The sequence below is a fragment of the Ornithodoros turicata genome, unplaced genomic scaffold (assembly GCF_037126465.1).
Source record: "Ornithodoros turicata isolate Travis unplaced genomic scaffold, ASM3712646v1 ctg00001287.1, whole genome shotgun sequence".
Lineage (NCBI taxonomy): Eukaryota > Metazoa > Arthropoda > Arachnida > Ixodida > Argasidae > Ornithodoros > Ornithodoros turicata.
In genome coordinates, this window is record NW_026999536.1 from 26874 (window position 1) to 43428 (window position 16555).

The following is a 16555-nucleotide window of genomic DNA, read 5'->3' on the forward strand; positions in this document are numbered from 1 at the left end:
TTATCGAGGAGGCATTGGAAAAGTAGCAGAGCCATTATCCTCGTTTGTGAATGCCTTGTGAATTGTCGTTAATTGGTATCTTATTGGTATTGGTATCCTCGGGGGACAGAGAGGTACCCGGGTTCGAATCCCGGTGCCGGCTGTGCTGTCTGGGGTTTTTCCTGTGATTTCCTAGCTCAGACGCTTTCAGACATATGTCGGCACATTTCCCTTAGAAGTCTGCCCAGGACGCACGTTCCCCCAGGGCGTCAGTCGTGACAGTGCCCACCTATGCGAGGCCGACAACGGCGAGCCCTTTCACCAGCACCACCACCCGCCCATTGGACAAAGAATACTTGTCACGTGTCATCTCTGGCGCGAAAGATTGGTAGAAGAAGAAGATCGCCGAACTGAAGAGCTCAAAGTATTTTATTGTTTATTTTCCTTTGACCAAAGCTGCCCTGTTCCCTATCTTAAAGTGCCATTTCGGACTCGGAAAACAGCGTTTATTGTATTTAGTCTGTAAAGGAGGTGGTGTTCCTCTACATGAGCCCTGACCGGCGATGATAGAATGTCCCAGCGGGCAGGTGGACGTGGCCTCACACTAGGACAGTGCCGGAAGAACTGGCTGGCAGGCGCAGTGCCACGCGCCAGCAGAGGCACGTCTTCATCGTCGTCCACGGGCCGCCACATCACTCCCCCCTCAGACGCGGAGCGGTGCATGCGGTTGAGGTCCGCGTCGATACCATGAAGAGGAGAATGAGGACGACTCGTGGATGGTGGACGACTCGACACACGGCTTGTGATTGTGGCTGTTGATGCCAGGGATCGGAACCGGAACTGAACCCGAACCGAAAACCGGAAAAAAACGTTATTTTCTGACGAACCCGAACCGAACCGAACCCGAACAATTTTTTTGCTTGTCCTGAGCCGAACCGGAACTGAACCGAAAAAAATTGATACGGTTACCGGTTCGGAAATCGGTTCAGAGGTGAATTAATTGTACTACTGACCGACCTTTTTTTTGCTCACCTGAAACGGTTATCTCACACCTTTCTCTTACAATCGTGTACGGTGAGCGTAAGCTTGCTTGCATGTAGCAAAATTACTGCCCGTGGACCGGTTAAACCGAGGCCGAAAAAAGTAACTGTTCCAATCCCTGTAAATGCCCCGACCGCTGACAGATTTTTTTTTGTCTGTGTATGTGCGGGGGTGGGGGGTTCTCCCTGAGCCGAACCCGAACCGAACCGATATACCTGAACCGGTTCAAGCTGAAAATTTCGGTTCAGCGGAGCTAAACCCGAACCGAACCAATATGCTTGAACCCGAACCCGAACCGGACCGAAAAAAATACCGGTTCAGAGCAGCAGCGGGATGGCGGGAACAAGAGCGCTGCGATCCGGGCGGATTCCAGTGATGAGATGAATGTTGAGTGCTTGGATGCTGTTGTTGCTGATTGTGTTGAGTCCCTCCTGAGTGCGTTGAGCCCTTGTTGAGTGCGCTGGGTGCTCGTTGAGTGACTGCTGTCGAGGCGTTGATTGTGGCTGAGTGAATGAGTTGCTGAGCGCTGATTGTTGCTGGGTGAGTGCGTTGCTGAGTGGGCGACAGTACCGCGACCGGTACGACAGCGTGAATGCCGGTTGCCACCAGAGAAGTGCTGGGGAGGACCATCATGAAGCAGGTGGAGGCCGGAAAGTCAGCTTACTGTAGTTTCCCTGCGGGTCCCCGGTGGAACAGTGGTCCCGGTGCGCCTTGCCTGCTAGAGGGTGGTTCGCTGCTGGTTTGCCGACGAATTTGGGATGGTGAATGGCCGAATTACGCCGAACATGGTGTTCGTTGTTCGGGTCACCAAATATAGAGGAGGTGGTGTCCCTCTACATGAGTCCTGACCGGCGATGATGGAATGTCCCAGCGGGCAGATGGACGTGGCCTGACACTAGGACAGTGCCGGTAGAACTGATTGGCAGGTGCAGTGCCGCGCGCCAGCAGAGGCACGTCTTAATCGTCGTCCACGGGCCGCCACAAGTCCATGAAAAAAAGGTGCCTCAAGGATTCTATTCGCGAAATTTCAATCCTGTTTACGAACGCCGTACATGTCTGTCAATTTTTGAAGATCTGCTGAGCCTCCACAAGTTTCGATGACGCGAGGAGCGGGTGACGTAATCATAAGCCGACAAATTGCAAGGATGACATGTTCTGGAGAGGGCACTCGTTCCTAGCAGGGACGCCGGCGTCCGAGGAGGGTCACGTGGTGGAGAAGTCACGTGACACTGATCGAAAGAGGGGGAAATGGGAGAGATGTCTTCTCCTTCCTTTGTGTTTTCTCGAAGGTCGGAGCGGTCGGATGATATGTCACGTGGGTGCAGAAAGTGAGCCCCGGAAAACGCGGAGGGCAAGAACGTTGCCAGATGAAAGCCTGGCCCTCCGTCGGAGCCTAACATGACGCCAGTTCTCAAAAATCAAAGTTTATTTTCTCTAACTTTCGCGTGACGTAGAGCCAAAATATTTTGAAGGAATGTAAAGTGAGACAAGAAGATTTCAGTAACATAACTTTGGTAGGATTCTAAAGACACGAAATTTAGTTCGTAGTAAGACTGCAGTGCAGTAACATAGGGAGAAAAATACAAAATACTTCGGGAGGGGTTCTATAAAAACTTCCCCTTAGGAGGAGACTTTCACTCTCGTGCTCCTCATCTCACATGCGCTACCAAAGATACAAGTTTGTGTGGACCTAAAAAAAAAAAGAACAGCAAGAAGGGAAAAGCGGCACAGACGTTTTATGGCCATATTCCCTTGTTTCTGCGGAACCCATCACTTGAAAGGTGGCGGGTTGGGACAGGAAGTCAAACCGCAGCTTCAGAACTGGCCGATGGGGCAATATAGGTCTAGAGTTAGCGAGGCGAAAATCACAAAACAAAACACGACACCATTATCTGGGGAGCGACCCCATAGGACGGCCAGGGGAGAACGTTGAAGACCATGAAGATAGCCCGGAGAGACAAAGCACAGGGCGAAGCTTGAAATAGGCAACAGACATTCCTAATCAAAAGCTCAATTCCTCTGAGGGAAACCTGGAGTCCCAAAGCCACCTTACATGACACTACCACTCACTTCTCTAAATCCTATACCCCTCCATTCTTTCCCCATCCTATAATTCCCTTCCCACCTAACCCCTCCTCGTGTTCCGTTTTTTTTTTCTTTCTAAGAGTAGCAAGCCAGGGTATCCTACTCTGGCCACTCTCATCCCATACTACACAAACAAACAACAAAGCTATTGAATGAGATCAGAATAAAAGTAATAATAATACTTTATTCACCAAAGTGCGAAATGGGAGTGAACAGAAACTCACAGGATGCTACTTCAAGAGGTTCGTCTCGCATACAGCAGTGCGGCATCGACAAGAAAATAATAACTCTACTAATTGCTATGGAAAATCTGTCGTCTCCTAAATTTCGGGGGGGGGGGGGGGGGCTAAAGCCCACTAGGCCCCCCCCCCCCCCATGCCCAGGCAAAATGTCTGGAACGCGCAAGAGCGCAATACAGACGATCGAATAACACGGGTGATCTTTTTCTTTTTTGCCGCAGCTATTCATATCCCAAGCAAAAAGAAAGAAAAGATATCGCGCCCCTTCGAAGTTTACATGCGTTTGAGTGTAATCGTAATTTGCGTTTGACGGTTTCGGTGTGGCCTCGACAGCGACAAGCAAAATTTTTTGCTTCTCGCATCTCTTGTTTGACCTGTCGTCCATAGCCTCCTATATACTACTCGCTCACGCACAACACGCAACAAAATTGCGCAAGCACCAATGAATCTGGAACTGAAACCTTGGTTCTCGCCTGCTTCACATTTCTCCCAAAACGCGGCGATAGAAACAGAAATCACCCCACCCAAATCACCCACTTCTGCCATACATCCGCAGATGGCGGCACAGGCGGTTATAGAGCAAGGACTTCGCGGCCTCCGAATCGGCGGTCGGCGGCAGACAGACCCCCGAGGATGAGGGTCACCTGCCTTCCCGCATGAGAAAGTTGGATATTGCATAGCTTCAGAGGTTTCGTCTGTGCAGCATTCAAGAACAGGACGAGAAATAATGCTGCAATAGCAAAACCGTACCTCGCATTAAAAGATGGTGGAGGTTCTCGCATGCACTCTGTGCAAACTAATTTCATGCCGGCAACAACTACGATTGCGAAAAGTAATGCATGAAATAAGGCTATACCCTCGCGTGCCTTTCCAAAAGTACTGAAAACGTGTAGCCTGCTCCCAGTGTGCAGAATGCTTCAATAAATAATCCGGCAACTTGTCTTACAAAGTCTGAAAACCCATTCGAATTGTTCGATCACACGCGCGTGGTCACAAAAATAAACAAACTTACACGAATCACTCCAAATATCAATCCCATGACAATACGCATAGCATCCAACCCGCAGCAAAAACAACACTGCATTCGCAGACTCCTAGTTACACCGAAGAGATCACAAACGTGTGCAGTGGTTCGGATGCGATAATGCGATTAGCATGTTGACCATCTCATACCTGTTTCCGTTGCAGCTTTCTATGTTTTGATTGTTCACCGCGAACGCGCGAGACTGAGATGCAGCACTAAAACACGTCGTTTACTATGTTCTACATCGTTCACGAGCCTTCCGAAGCATTGCAGTGCAATACAAGCTCGCACAGTCATATCGCGCATGTTGCGATTACAGGGAGTCTTCGAAATAACATTGTTTGAAACGGCTGGTGACGTCACGCGTCACAAACCTCATGCGTTCGTGATTCCTTCCTCACTCCTCAGCTCTTCTCCATTTTTGCCCTGAAACGCCGGTGCTTACACAAAGAAGGTTCGTTTTATCCTCACGTATGCGACATTCCCTGGGAAATTTTTACACAAATCAACTGTGGAGTTGCCGGGAATCGGTAAGTGTCACTGAAGCGTCCTTTATTGTCATTATGAACCAAGAAACAGTTCAATCTACCGAGTTTGTTACACGTCGCCGTTTTAGGCTTGGCTCCCTGAGGACTGAACCTTCTTTTACGTTGTCGCAGCCCTTGATTGGTCTCTAACTTACCAGTTTACACATGTATTTGTTCAAATTAGAAACTGTGTGCCCGGTGAACGGATTATCGCGGTGTCGGACGGTGTGCACGCATACAAGTTTTGTTGTTGGTGATGCAGCCAACGCTATGCAGTAAAATTGCTCTTCTAGATCAAGAACTCATTGACTATTATTTCCCTCCGACAACGAGCTCTATGGCGACGAACTTACACGTAGCTTTTGTCCTATACCGTTTATTTCTGCTGTACTTTCGGTGGTGCTTTCAAGCACTTTGACGTTAGTTTCTCGTGGACAGCTGATGTTTATGAGCGGTCTCGGAAAACCGATTCGGGTGCCCTTTATGTTTTTAAATCAAAAGTCTGCTCGGAGCAGGTCTTCACGAATCCATTGGGGAAGGAGCAATTAGGGTGGATAGAGGTCTTCGCTCGACAACTATTCTCTTTGCTGGGAGCCTTTGAAACATGCCGTTTGTTTGGCTGAAAACACGCGTTTTGCGAAACTTTAGTCACGTTCTGAGAACATCCGTTGACTGCGTCTCATCGCACAGGCACTACCGAATTCTTTCCCTAGTTTCTTTTGAAAATTGCGTTTCACATAAACACTTTCTTGTGATTAAATGATTTTGAAGTGTAATTTTGGGACACCCTGAAACGGGAGTCAGATTGTCGTTTTGGCTTTAACAGAAAGCTTCAAAACGGGCCGTTTGCCTATCATGTTGTAACCATACGACGTGCTCAACTGGCACCTTTTTAAAGAGCGGATATTGTGGGCATTTGCGTTACGTAAATGCTATGATAGCGGGGATTTATAACGTCACTTATCACCTGCCGAGCTCCTCCTCATGTAAGAGATCTTAACAATGCTTCCCAATGTAATGTTAATGCTTTACACGATGCGTGTGTTTGCGTGAAGTACGAATTTGCAACGATCTTTCAAAAGATATGGATTACACGGGAAAAGCGGAGAAAATAGACTCCAATGAGTGCGTGAACGGCACCTCGGTCATAGTCTCCTACATCGAAGTCAGTACGCGGAGAAGCTATTGAGTGTTGTTCACCTTGCGAGTGGCTCCGAAATGCAATTTAATTTGTTGTCGTCATGTGACCCTGACTACCCATTTGCCCACAGATATTGTAGCATTTAGTGTAGTTCCGTGTGTACAGTCACAGCAAAGCTTAATTCGCACTCAGTGCGAACTTTTCCCGTTCCATATTCCATACCGTTGTAATCATGATTTAGCTAACATTTAACACTTCCGAATATGTGATTTCTGTGCGTTTGTGTTGAAGAAAGTTGTATCTAAATGAAGCAAGTTTTCTAAATAACATGCAAGTCATACCTACAAGCAAAAAAAAAAAAAAAGTTTGTTGTGCTATTCACTACACAGATCATCTTGTAATCGTGCTGTTTCTGATGACGATGCATCTTGAGATTGTCCGTCTTCTGTACATTTTAAAAATTCGTTTAGCATTGTGCATATCCTTTAATGTTGTTACTTGTTGCAGTGCTGTTCTTGTGTACCTTAGAGGTAGCATAGGAAAGACAGAAGGCAAATGTACCAGATTTAAACTTTTGCAGACATTGCACAATACATCCAAGCTGCACTTTTGCAGCCCCATGCATAAAGCAGGAACAGCGCCTAGTCTTGTTTCATTTTTGCTTTCACCTGTGGTGACCCGCATGAGGTAAATTAATTTCCTCTCACAACTTGTATTTGTATATTTTTGTGCTTTACAGGCAACAATGGTAAAACAGTGAAATATGGGTACTTTACTTCAATTCTGTGACTCCTAGGTAGGTATCATGCTAGTGCCATTTTTCGTTCTAAAAAATTAGTCTTAGCTTTGTGATCATATCATTCCTATTCAAATCTTCCTTTCAATGTGCCTCTTTTAGTGCTTATGATTGAAGTAGTTTTACTGGTTGTATGTATAGAGCAGTGTATTCCTGTACTGCAGAAGGGAAGTCAAAATGGACAATACAAATCAGAACTCAGCAGCTAACTCTGTCAAGAACCATTTTGACCCAGCAGCCCTTTTAGGTAAGCAAGGAGTTGTTTCTTCAGTGTTATATTATATCATGCTTAACCTTGTGTGGCTGTCACCTGTGCCCCAAGGTTTAAGTTGTACTGCGTCTAAATAGCTGCAAGGGTGACATACAACGATTATGGCTCAAAAGATGTCACACGATGTTCTGCGTTTCAATACAGCAGTGTGTAGTACACTGAGGTACTGTAAACATATTTTTATTTGCGATGTAATAATTTTCGCGACCACTAAAAAATTGCGAAAAATTGTGCTCGCCAACACAGCTAGACTTTTGTCTCTCGAAACGAAATGGCCCTGGAATCGCAAAATTAAACACTCGCAAATAACTTCACTCCAAATGAGTGAATGCGCGATTTGCGAAAATTATTACATCGCGAATAGATATTCGTTTACAGTATTCTTACTTCGAACCCTGAGATAGAGGGAACAGAAAAAAGACACACACAACATGAATCTCCATGTTCTCCCAATCTCAGGGTCCTAAGTATGGATATCCAGTACCACCAGCTCTCCTGCTCCCTCGCTGCTCTCTCTGTTACATGAAGCATGTTTAGCAAAAATAGAACTTTTGCTCTACTTCACAATTCCGGAATATGCTTTTCACGGCATGGCATACACAATATCGCCTCATAGAACGTCTTATTTGAAACATACAGGCAATGCTTTGAAATACTTCTGGCAAAAATTTTTTTTTTCAATAAAAAAAATGTAGTGCTTGCTTTTATTTGCTTTTCAATTTTATTGTTTTCTAGCATTTAACTGAAATGATTTATTTTGTTTCTCCAATGGCATGAGAAGCAATTCTGCCAAGATTATGTAGCATAAGAAGTTGTAAGAAAGGACCGAAAAATATATATGTGCCGTAGAAATCTCTGGAGTGTTCAGCGTAAATGTCAACGGCAGCCCATGTTATTTTGTTTATTGCTGGCTATCCAAAATCCACACTTCCACATTACAACAGACAGTGCAGCGAAAGAAGCAATCTGCCACACATGTGAAGAGAGAGAGAGGTAGATCAGAAAAAAAGATGAGAGACATAAGGCTGTGCTTGTAAAGCCAATTGAACTAAACTTCCCGTGTTGTATTTGTTGTATTCAGTGCTTGCTTATATTTAAGTTTTCTGTGTTTATTTTTTAGCATGTTGCAGAGTTTTTTTTTTTTTTAGTTTGTTATTCTTTGAGAATTCAATTTTTTGTCGTCAATTTTATAAATATGAGTTTGTCTCCAAAATTTGGAAAAAAGTGATAGTTGTGAAAGAACATACTCACAAAATGAATGAGAGGCATCTTTGTAAAAAAATTCTTGCTGTTATGCAGCAGAACTTGCAGACAACTACATCAGTATCATGCTCACCTGGCTCATATAACTGATGTTAAGCAGCAACACACAGACATGGACGAACAAAACAAGATTACTGCTTTTTTCAGTAGTCCTGGTGTAGTGCTGGTGCAGTAGTCCTGGTAAAGCAGTAGCCCTGTAGACTAAACCAGTAGTCCTGTTCTGTTCATCCGTGTCTGTGCTGTTGCTGCTTAACATGAGTAATGTAAGTTATTATCATCACCAACTACCCCACCGCACCAGTCTACTAAGCCGAGCCGGCAATGCGAACATCTCGAAATCCATGTATTCCTTAACATACTAGCTGTGCAGCTTTCGCTTGTGTCTCATCTTACTGTTCGCGTTGCAACAACTAGCTGCCCTTTCAACAGGACAAGTTGCATATTGGCTGTGCTCCCTTGTTCACTCTGAGTAGTAGGGAAGCATGGCTCACAGAAAAAGGAAAACCAGCAGGCACTGGGTGTTTTCCAAGTAGACCCGGCAAATGGCTGAAATCACCTCAAAACACTCTCATGTTGAGTAGAGTCACTAAGTAGGGTACTCTATATTCTGTGACTCCAATGTCGAGATGCCTGCGGGAAAGGATGGAGTTCACCCACATTATGCTTCACGCATTGTTAAGTTAAAGACTGCTGCACAGCAGATTTGTGTCAAGAGAGCCACCCTTCCTTATCCAGGAGACGAGGCAAACTCGACACAAAAAGAAACAAACCATATCAATCAGTCATCATGACGTGGCCCCTCAAAAGCAGAGTTCTTCAGATAAATCAGTATTCATTTCGGTCTTGCCAGTGTAAGTTGTAGGATTTTTTGGGGTAGGTCCAAAAACCCAGAACCCTAGTTACATATCAAATAGGGGACCCAAGCACACAATAGTTGATGAAAGTAGTTAACTGTATCTCTACACAAATGCTCATACTTTACCCAGCATACCCGTATCCAATGTAGAAGACATTAGTGAAGAAATGAGGGTGACAGGGACTTCACACTGGTGTCCAGATTTGCTGCGCATTTTATGGAGTACCATATTGGATACGCGATATACTGTTCTGTTGCAGTGCGTGCAGACGTCTCGTGCTCATATTGCACCTGGATGTGCAACATTTCCAAATCTCAGGTTTATCTTATTTGTTTGCCGCATCAAATAAGACACTATGGTGGGTTGTTGGTGCAGCAACATTTTGGAGGAAGTAGATCACATGTCATAAAAATTACAACAGCTCATTGTCATCATCATTTTGTGGTAGAACCTAGCTTCTACATTCTATTTATTGTAAATAAATTTACTGTATTAGTGTACATTTCTGGTTAACCATAATGCAGAACAGTGACATGCACAGTAGTGCATGCTTTTCTTGCTGAGCCATTACTTTTGAACCTGTGTTCCAAAACATCCAAAGCACCTGTGTTCCTGTTAGTCTGCTAAACTAATATCCATTGTAAAGCGCCTGAACATTCCTGTCATTTGGTTACCTGCATTCCATAAAGGACAGTATGAACATCATTTTCTTTTTAACTTTAGAAAACATGACCAACAGCAACTGCGATAACCACTATGCACATAACAGCTGCATTTCCTTTATATATTTCTTTTTCTCTCTGTGTTAATTGTTTTTGCAACTGTGCAGAAAGCCTAACTCGAAATGCTACTTTTAACTCACCGGAAAGCTGCACAGCATTTCGGTTATGTAAATCGCACATTTCCTAGACAGTGAAGGAACTAGTTCTCCTATTTCAGAGTTCTAAGAATAACTTCTTGCTCCTTCTTTCTGTCCTTTCCTTCACCATTTTCTACTGGTTGAACCCAGCCATGAGCCCAACTGCCTTCACCCCTTCTTCAATGGGTGGAGGAGGGGGTCCTCCAATAGGTGCCCCGTACTCCCCATTCCCCCTCCTGAGCCGAGGCTCGGCATTTCAGCCTCCCCTTGCCCCTTCCCCGCCCAACTCCCTTTTGGAAGGGATGGCCTCACGTTCCACCACACATGCTCCCACTGCGCCACTTTCTCCAGGTTGGTCAATGGCCTTCTGTGTCTTTCTCTCTTGTCTCTCTTCTTTATCCAGACCTTTTTCTGTTATCTTTGTCATTCCTGATGTCTTAGGTCTTTTTGAGGGAATTGGGCTTTGCAATATTATTGGAGCAGAATTCTTCGTTACATTGACCTGAAGATTGGTAAAACTGTCTCGAATAAATGAATGAAAGTTTATCGGCAACAACAATCAACCTGCAGCTGAGGGCCAGAGGCACCCAAGAGGCAGGGGCCCAGACATCTTTTGTCTTGCACATATGAGAATGACCAACTGTACTGCAGCAAAATCTTGTCCGTACATGCACTGTTTTACAAAAACAGATCAGAAACGGGCAAATATCAATACTGAAAGAATAAGCTTGTTTCACATTATTGTTAGTGGAATGTTGACTTGTTACCACAGTATATGTGGTCACTCCTACTGTGAGTAGTAAATGTATGTGCTTTATGTGATGCTGGGCTACATTACAATAGATCTGGGTTTTAATTTGATTGCGCTGTGACAGTACTCCCAAAGTGACATATTCTTTATGTACAGGTTAATATTATAAAGTTTAGGTGACCTCCAGATGTTGTCAGCAACACTTTTGCTGGAAAGACAGCACAAACACAAGATGCAATGCACCTGAAATGTCTAATGAAATCAAATAGGCAATGTTCCTTCAGCTTTCCTTTTGAATATCGAGTCCCTAATAAATATAGAGTGTAGACCCCAGGTTGTGTTTTACGCATGTTTCATGCACATTTTTGTTTCAGGGAGCAGTGCGAAAACTTGTAAAGCTGCGTTATTCAAAAATGCATTGCAAGCTGATAGGAATAGGTACTTATTGGTGACCTACTGCAGTAAGGTTGATAGGGTACAGTAGAGAGGCAAAAGTGTTCTCGGACGAACATACGGTATTTGTGCGATTACTGGAAGCTGAAGTGCATGCCTTGCTTCATGTGATAACGCGTACTCCTCGTGTGCCAGGTGCTTGGTGGTCATCTGCTGAACAAGGCATGGCTCTAGCAGGACTGTTGCGTCAGGGGCTTCCTCCAGATCTGGCCGGAAGTTCCAAACTCGATCACGGTTCAAGGAGTTCACCACAACCACGCCGGAGTGAGTTGCTCACGGGGGAGCACACGTTTCCCTCCTTTCTTCGTGGGGTCGCTATTCTACCCTGAATTTGGTTACCCACCCACTCACCCCCTTTCACGTTCTCACTTCCTGCCTGCACGTCTCTTTCACTTGCCAGTGTAATTACATGGGATGATTCACAGACTCTGAAGCTTAACCTTTTCTCTGCTTTTCTCTAACCACGGTTTCTGCACTTCTTTACTACATCCAGTAGTTGAGGAAATGCTCGGGCACGCCTATTCCAAACCTTCTGAGCTGCACCTTGATTACAAAATGTCAGGTATGCACTGATGGGTATCTCTTGCTTCTCAGGTCAAGGGCACCTTGCTGTCCAGCTTACACCCATTACACTCTTGTTTTTCATTCACTGGGTAGTTTATCGTACTCCCAAGGGTGCCTCGCCCAATGTGTTAGTCTGCAAGACTTAAGACGCAGCTTTGTAGCAGTTTTCTTGCGTGTTCTGTCTTTCATTTATGAGCCTGGGAATTTGTTGTCAAGCATTATCGACACGCGTGAAATAAAAATTTTGGGTGACTCGGCTTCTTGCTTTTCAGAGCAGGCAAGAGCTTGCATCCATATGGGTAGTGTTCTGTTTGCTACATAGTCACACCATATTCAGTGCAGTGCTAACACCTGTTTCTATGACCCACATCGGCAACAATGTCAAGATGCCTACACCCGTCTCTCCTTTAGTTTGCAGATGTTCGTGTTTCTTAGCAAGTTACAGATATTGGCACGTGTCCTATTTCAGAAGCGATGTCACCGTGTCGCAACTTCAGATGCTCTGTATGCGATGTAGTGCCCTTGCTTCTTGAGGCTAGATGTGATGAGGCTCAGCTTTTTGGTGCGACATAAAAAAAATGTAGTTCAAGAAACAAGCAACAATATTTTTTGGAAGTATTTTAAAACATTAGGTTCAGGGTAGGGTTTACTATGTAATACCATGGATTGCTGAGAAGCATTGGTAGGGTTTCTCACGAAAGTTTATTGATGAATGGCTGTTGGAGAACAAAGAATCCGGGAAGTCGTTTCTGTTAACTTGTTTCACAAAGAGCACAGAAGTGAGAGTTGGTCATGGACTTGTGATTTGTTTTAAAGGGGTTGCAACACTTTACCCCATGCCGTGATGGGCAGTACTTGAAGTACAAAGTATTCAAGTGCTACTTTATGTACATTTTTGAGTATTTGTACTTTGTACTGTAACTTCCCATGAAGTACCCAAATGCCCAGCTTGGACTGCTCTCTGTTGACTCAGGTTTTCCCCCCTGAAATTATGCCTTCTTGCATATTGTACCCAGAGGTTAGCACCAGAACACTGCGAACTGGCCAGACTGATCAGTCAGGACATCATTATACTTGCAGTAGCACAGCAAACTATGATGTCTGGTTCAGTTCATATTCATGTGTGGGCAGTTAACTGACAGGGCTTCACGACTACCACTTTCCAGAAGTGCTTGCTAAAATTTTGCAAAAATGTCAAAGCTTAGTTATTCTCACTTTTGGCAACTACCAAGCAGTGAAACCTTAAGTGATATATACTAAATTTTCAGTGTACTTGATGAGTACTTTAAAGTGCATTGCCTTATACTTTGTACTTTCTTTAAGTACATTCGCAGTGTGGTACTTTGTACTATGGAGTAGATATCGTACCTTCGTAATCCTACCAAATTTATGCCGCTGCAGTCCAAGTGTCTCGTACAGTGTTCTCCAAAAATATTGTTTCCTTATGTGACGCGGAAGTACATGGTTCCCACTGGTCCTTGAAACCCTTGAATACCCTGGTCTGGAAAACCCTAGAATTGTTCCATGTGGTACCTGTAGCTTAGAAGTATTTTTGTGAAATATTGAAGGCCTGGCCATAGACTGTGTTTTACATCCCAGACAAAATGACGGCTGAGCCTGAAAGGCCCTCGAATCTTTGTTTCGAAATTCAGTGGGAACAGTGGAAGTACAGTAGAACCTCGCTATAGTGAACCCGCTATAGTGAAGGGAAATCTCGGTCCCAATTGAATGCATATACACTCCCATGTATTGGTAACCCGTTTATAGTGAAGACTTTCTGTCCAAGAACCGGATATAGTGAAGAAAAGTCGGCTGAAACTTCAAAATTTCCCCGAAAAAATGACTCGTTCCGCCATCGCCTTCGAAAACGGTACTCACGCCGTGTTCCGTAAGTTGGGCGTCATCAATGACATAGGATGAAAGGCGTGGTCATGGTCATGACCAACCAGCCAGGCATCCATGCTCGCCATTTTGTTTTGTTTGGTGTTGTCAAACGCGCCGTGCATTGCAGTGCATTTCTAGCTTCTTAAGCGGAAGCGGCCATGAGGGCAAAATCTTGTCCAGACCTCCTTCCTGCAACACTTATAGCACTGATAGCACCAGTTCCAAATGTACTTGTTATCATGTGTCTTCATGTAAATACAGTGTGTGTATTCCAATACAACCAATATCTGCTGCTTACAGGCATTCTGTGGGTCATACATGCCTGAAAAAAATGAACTACTGATATAGTGAAGATCCTGATATAGTGAAGATTTTTCATGGTCCGAACGACTTCACTATAAAGGGGTTCTACTGTTTATCATAAAATTGATTTCTAGTTTTGAGGAGTATGACGTTATGTGGTCCCCAACTTGCCAACGCATCAGGCAACATTGCTCCCTGAAGTTCGATTTCTGTTTCCTCACCATAGCTGATGGCAGACGTCCGCTGTTCGGTGGAGAGCAGAGACGCTCGTGCTGTTGCTAGGAGAGAGAACGCCAGCTCTCGATGATGTCACTTACACTTGGAGAGTCTGAACCTACGGAGTTTTGCAGCTCCTCTTAAAAAGTTGCGCAAGAGCAGAATATTCAAGGGCAGCATTTACAGTCTTATATTTTGCGTACTGAGTCCCTGAGCGAAGTTGATTGATTATATGAAACTAAACAAACACAAGTTTTTGTCTAGTCTGTAGTGGCAACTTAAAGTATTACTGACACCAGGTACTTGGTATTTTACTCCAAATGTACAATTATGAGGTGCTTTGCCCATCACTGGTCCCAAGTTATCCCAGATAAATGTAAAAGGTGGTTATTTTCGTAAAAGTGAATTTGCATTTCAAATTTTACACCAGTGGGAGTACTTGATGCGTAGAAAACCGGGACTGCAAATACCGGAACACATCCGTTGCTGCAGTCGTCTCCGCCAGTGAGGCAGTGGAAAAAACGTCGGGTGCTTATGGCTACTAATGGGAACGGTCATAGCTTTCGCTCCTCTGATGTGAGAGATTTTTGAATTAGAATTTTGGTTTCACATGAACGTAAATGTCAGCAAGTACATATAAGACAGAGGACCCAGTGGGAACTTTTATCTATATATAAGTTTATCTATAATAAGAGATATATATATATGTGATATCTATATACAAGTTTACCCAGTTTATTCTCGCCACGTGCGACACATAGAAGAAATGATTGCTTTTTCCTCTATCTGTGCATCATGTAATGAACCACACGTATTACGATGTTGCAACCCCATTAAATACTTAATCATTAGACTTGAGATGTATGGTCACTGCATTAGAGGCACAAGCGCTGCTTTTTCCATTTCTGATGCTTTCACAATGTGGAAAAAAACATTCGTATGTGAGGGCTTGAAGTAATTTGGTTGAAATGCTCACTGCTTTGTGTTTCTGCGGCTATTTCTACAGGGTTGAATGGGTCTCAGTCTTCTAACAAAATGCTCCCACCTTCCGCACATTCAAGATCTCCAAAGCATCTGGACATGCATCTAGATATGCTCACGAACTCTGCAAAGTAAGCCGGTCTCCGTAGATATTCTGTCGCACATTAAACTCTAGTAAAGTGCTCTGTGATGCTCACAGCTCAAGTTGTTTCTTCCAGGGAAAAGTCACTTGGATCCTCTACAAAGCTTCCACCTTCCTTACCACCACATTTCCTGCCCCGGCTTAGCTCTGCCGAGTTGACCATCTCAAGCATCAACGATGGAGGGGGCAGAGGAAGCCTCTCATCTCCCATTAGGGACAGGATGGACAGTCAGTCGCCAATGTTAAAGAGGGGTAGGCGAACACCAAGGAAGGAGCCTTCATTAGCATTACAGGTGAATCATTAATTCACATTACATTGCTTGTCCTTAATCGAATGCGTGTAATCAACTGAAGCTTTGCTGATGACTCAGTTGGCATTAGAACCCTGCACGGGCCGACTTTTCTGGGCCCGGGTGCATCGAAAAACGGCCCGGCCCGGACCCGGACCTCAGCGAATAGGGCCCGGCCTGGCCTGCCCCAATGACTCGGCGCGTTGATTGCGGGCTAGTATTTCCAACCATGATGTACGCGTTTCAAGCTCTTGTCAAACAAATTTATAAGTAAATTTATAAGGAGAGAAGGCACGGCCACAAACATACAAGAACTGTCGGTTTAAACACCAGAACAGTAAGAGACCAAATTAAATCTAGAACGCACTCGGGCAAGCGCATTATCGTTACACTACCAAGTTTCTATGGTGGTAGAGGATGCTGTCGACAAACTCCTTCTCCCAATCCTTACCGCTCTCACCAAGCTTTGCGAACCTGACTGTGAAATGTGTGAGGAGTCAGGAGCAGTGTAAAGTGGCGTTGAGAATGTTATAGAGGGTCGAATCGTACACATAATGCAGCGTCCCTTGCTTGTTTTTGCCAATGTATGCACAGGAATGACGCAAGCACCTGATGATATAGTCCTCCATTGCGTGGAATTAGCTGCGTGACCCGTTCGATCCCAACTCCCTGAACATGTTTGTCGGCTCAGCCCAGCCCGGCCCCGCGTGCTGGTGTCTTTTGTCGGCCCGGTCTGTGGTGTTGGCGTATTTCGTCGGCCCATGCCCGTGCGGAGCTCTAGCTGGCATCAGCAAAGCTTCAGCTGATTACACGCATTCATTCAGGAACTTCCTGGATAAGAACTAGTTCATAAGCACCTTATGGTAGCATCTGCTACAGGAAAGGGTTC

The 16555-nt window shown here is 44.7% G+C and overlaps 1 protein-coding gene across 6 annotated transcripts in view; it reads left to right on the forward strand.

Annotated features, from left to right (window-relative positions):
* Positions 1 to 4522: 4522 nt before the first annotated feature.
* The window catches only part of LOC135376770 (bromodomain adjacent to zinc finger domain protein 2B-like), a 46273-nt gene continuing 34240 nt past the window's right edge, over positions 4523 to 16555 (forward strand). For 3 of the 6 annotated variants that reach the window (XM_064609244.1, XM_064609245.1, XM_064609246.1), the window contains exons 1-8: positions 4523 to 4898; positions 6776 to 6832; positions 6997 to 7079; positions 10233 to 10433; positions 11422 to 11550; positions 11780 to 11848; positions 15260 to 15365; positions 15453 to 15669. In XM_064609244.1, coding sequence (XP_064465314.1) covers positions 7010 to 7079; positions 10233 to 10433; positions 11422 to 11550; positions 11780 to 11848; positions 15260 to 15365; positions 15453 to 15669 — 792 coding nt within the window. In that variant the 5' untranslated portion in view covers positions 4523 to 4898; positions 6776 to 6832; positions 6997 to 7009. The remainder of the gene's footprint in view (positions 4899 to 6775; positions 6833 to 6996; positions 7080 to 10232; positions 10434 to 11421; positions 11551 to 11779; positions 11849 to 15259; positions 15366 to 15452; positions 15670 to 16555) is intronic. The other 3 variants (XM_064609247.1, XM_064609248.1, XM_064609249.1) reach the window with 3 other exon arrangements.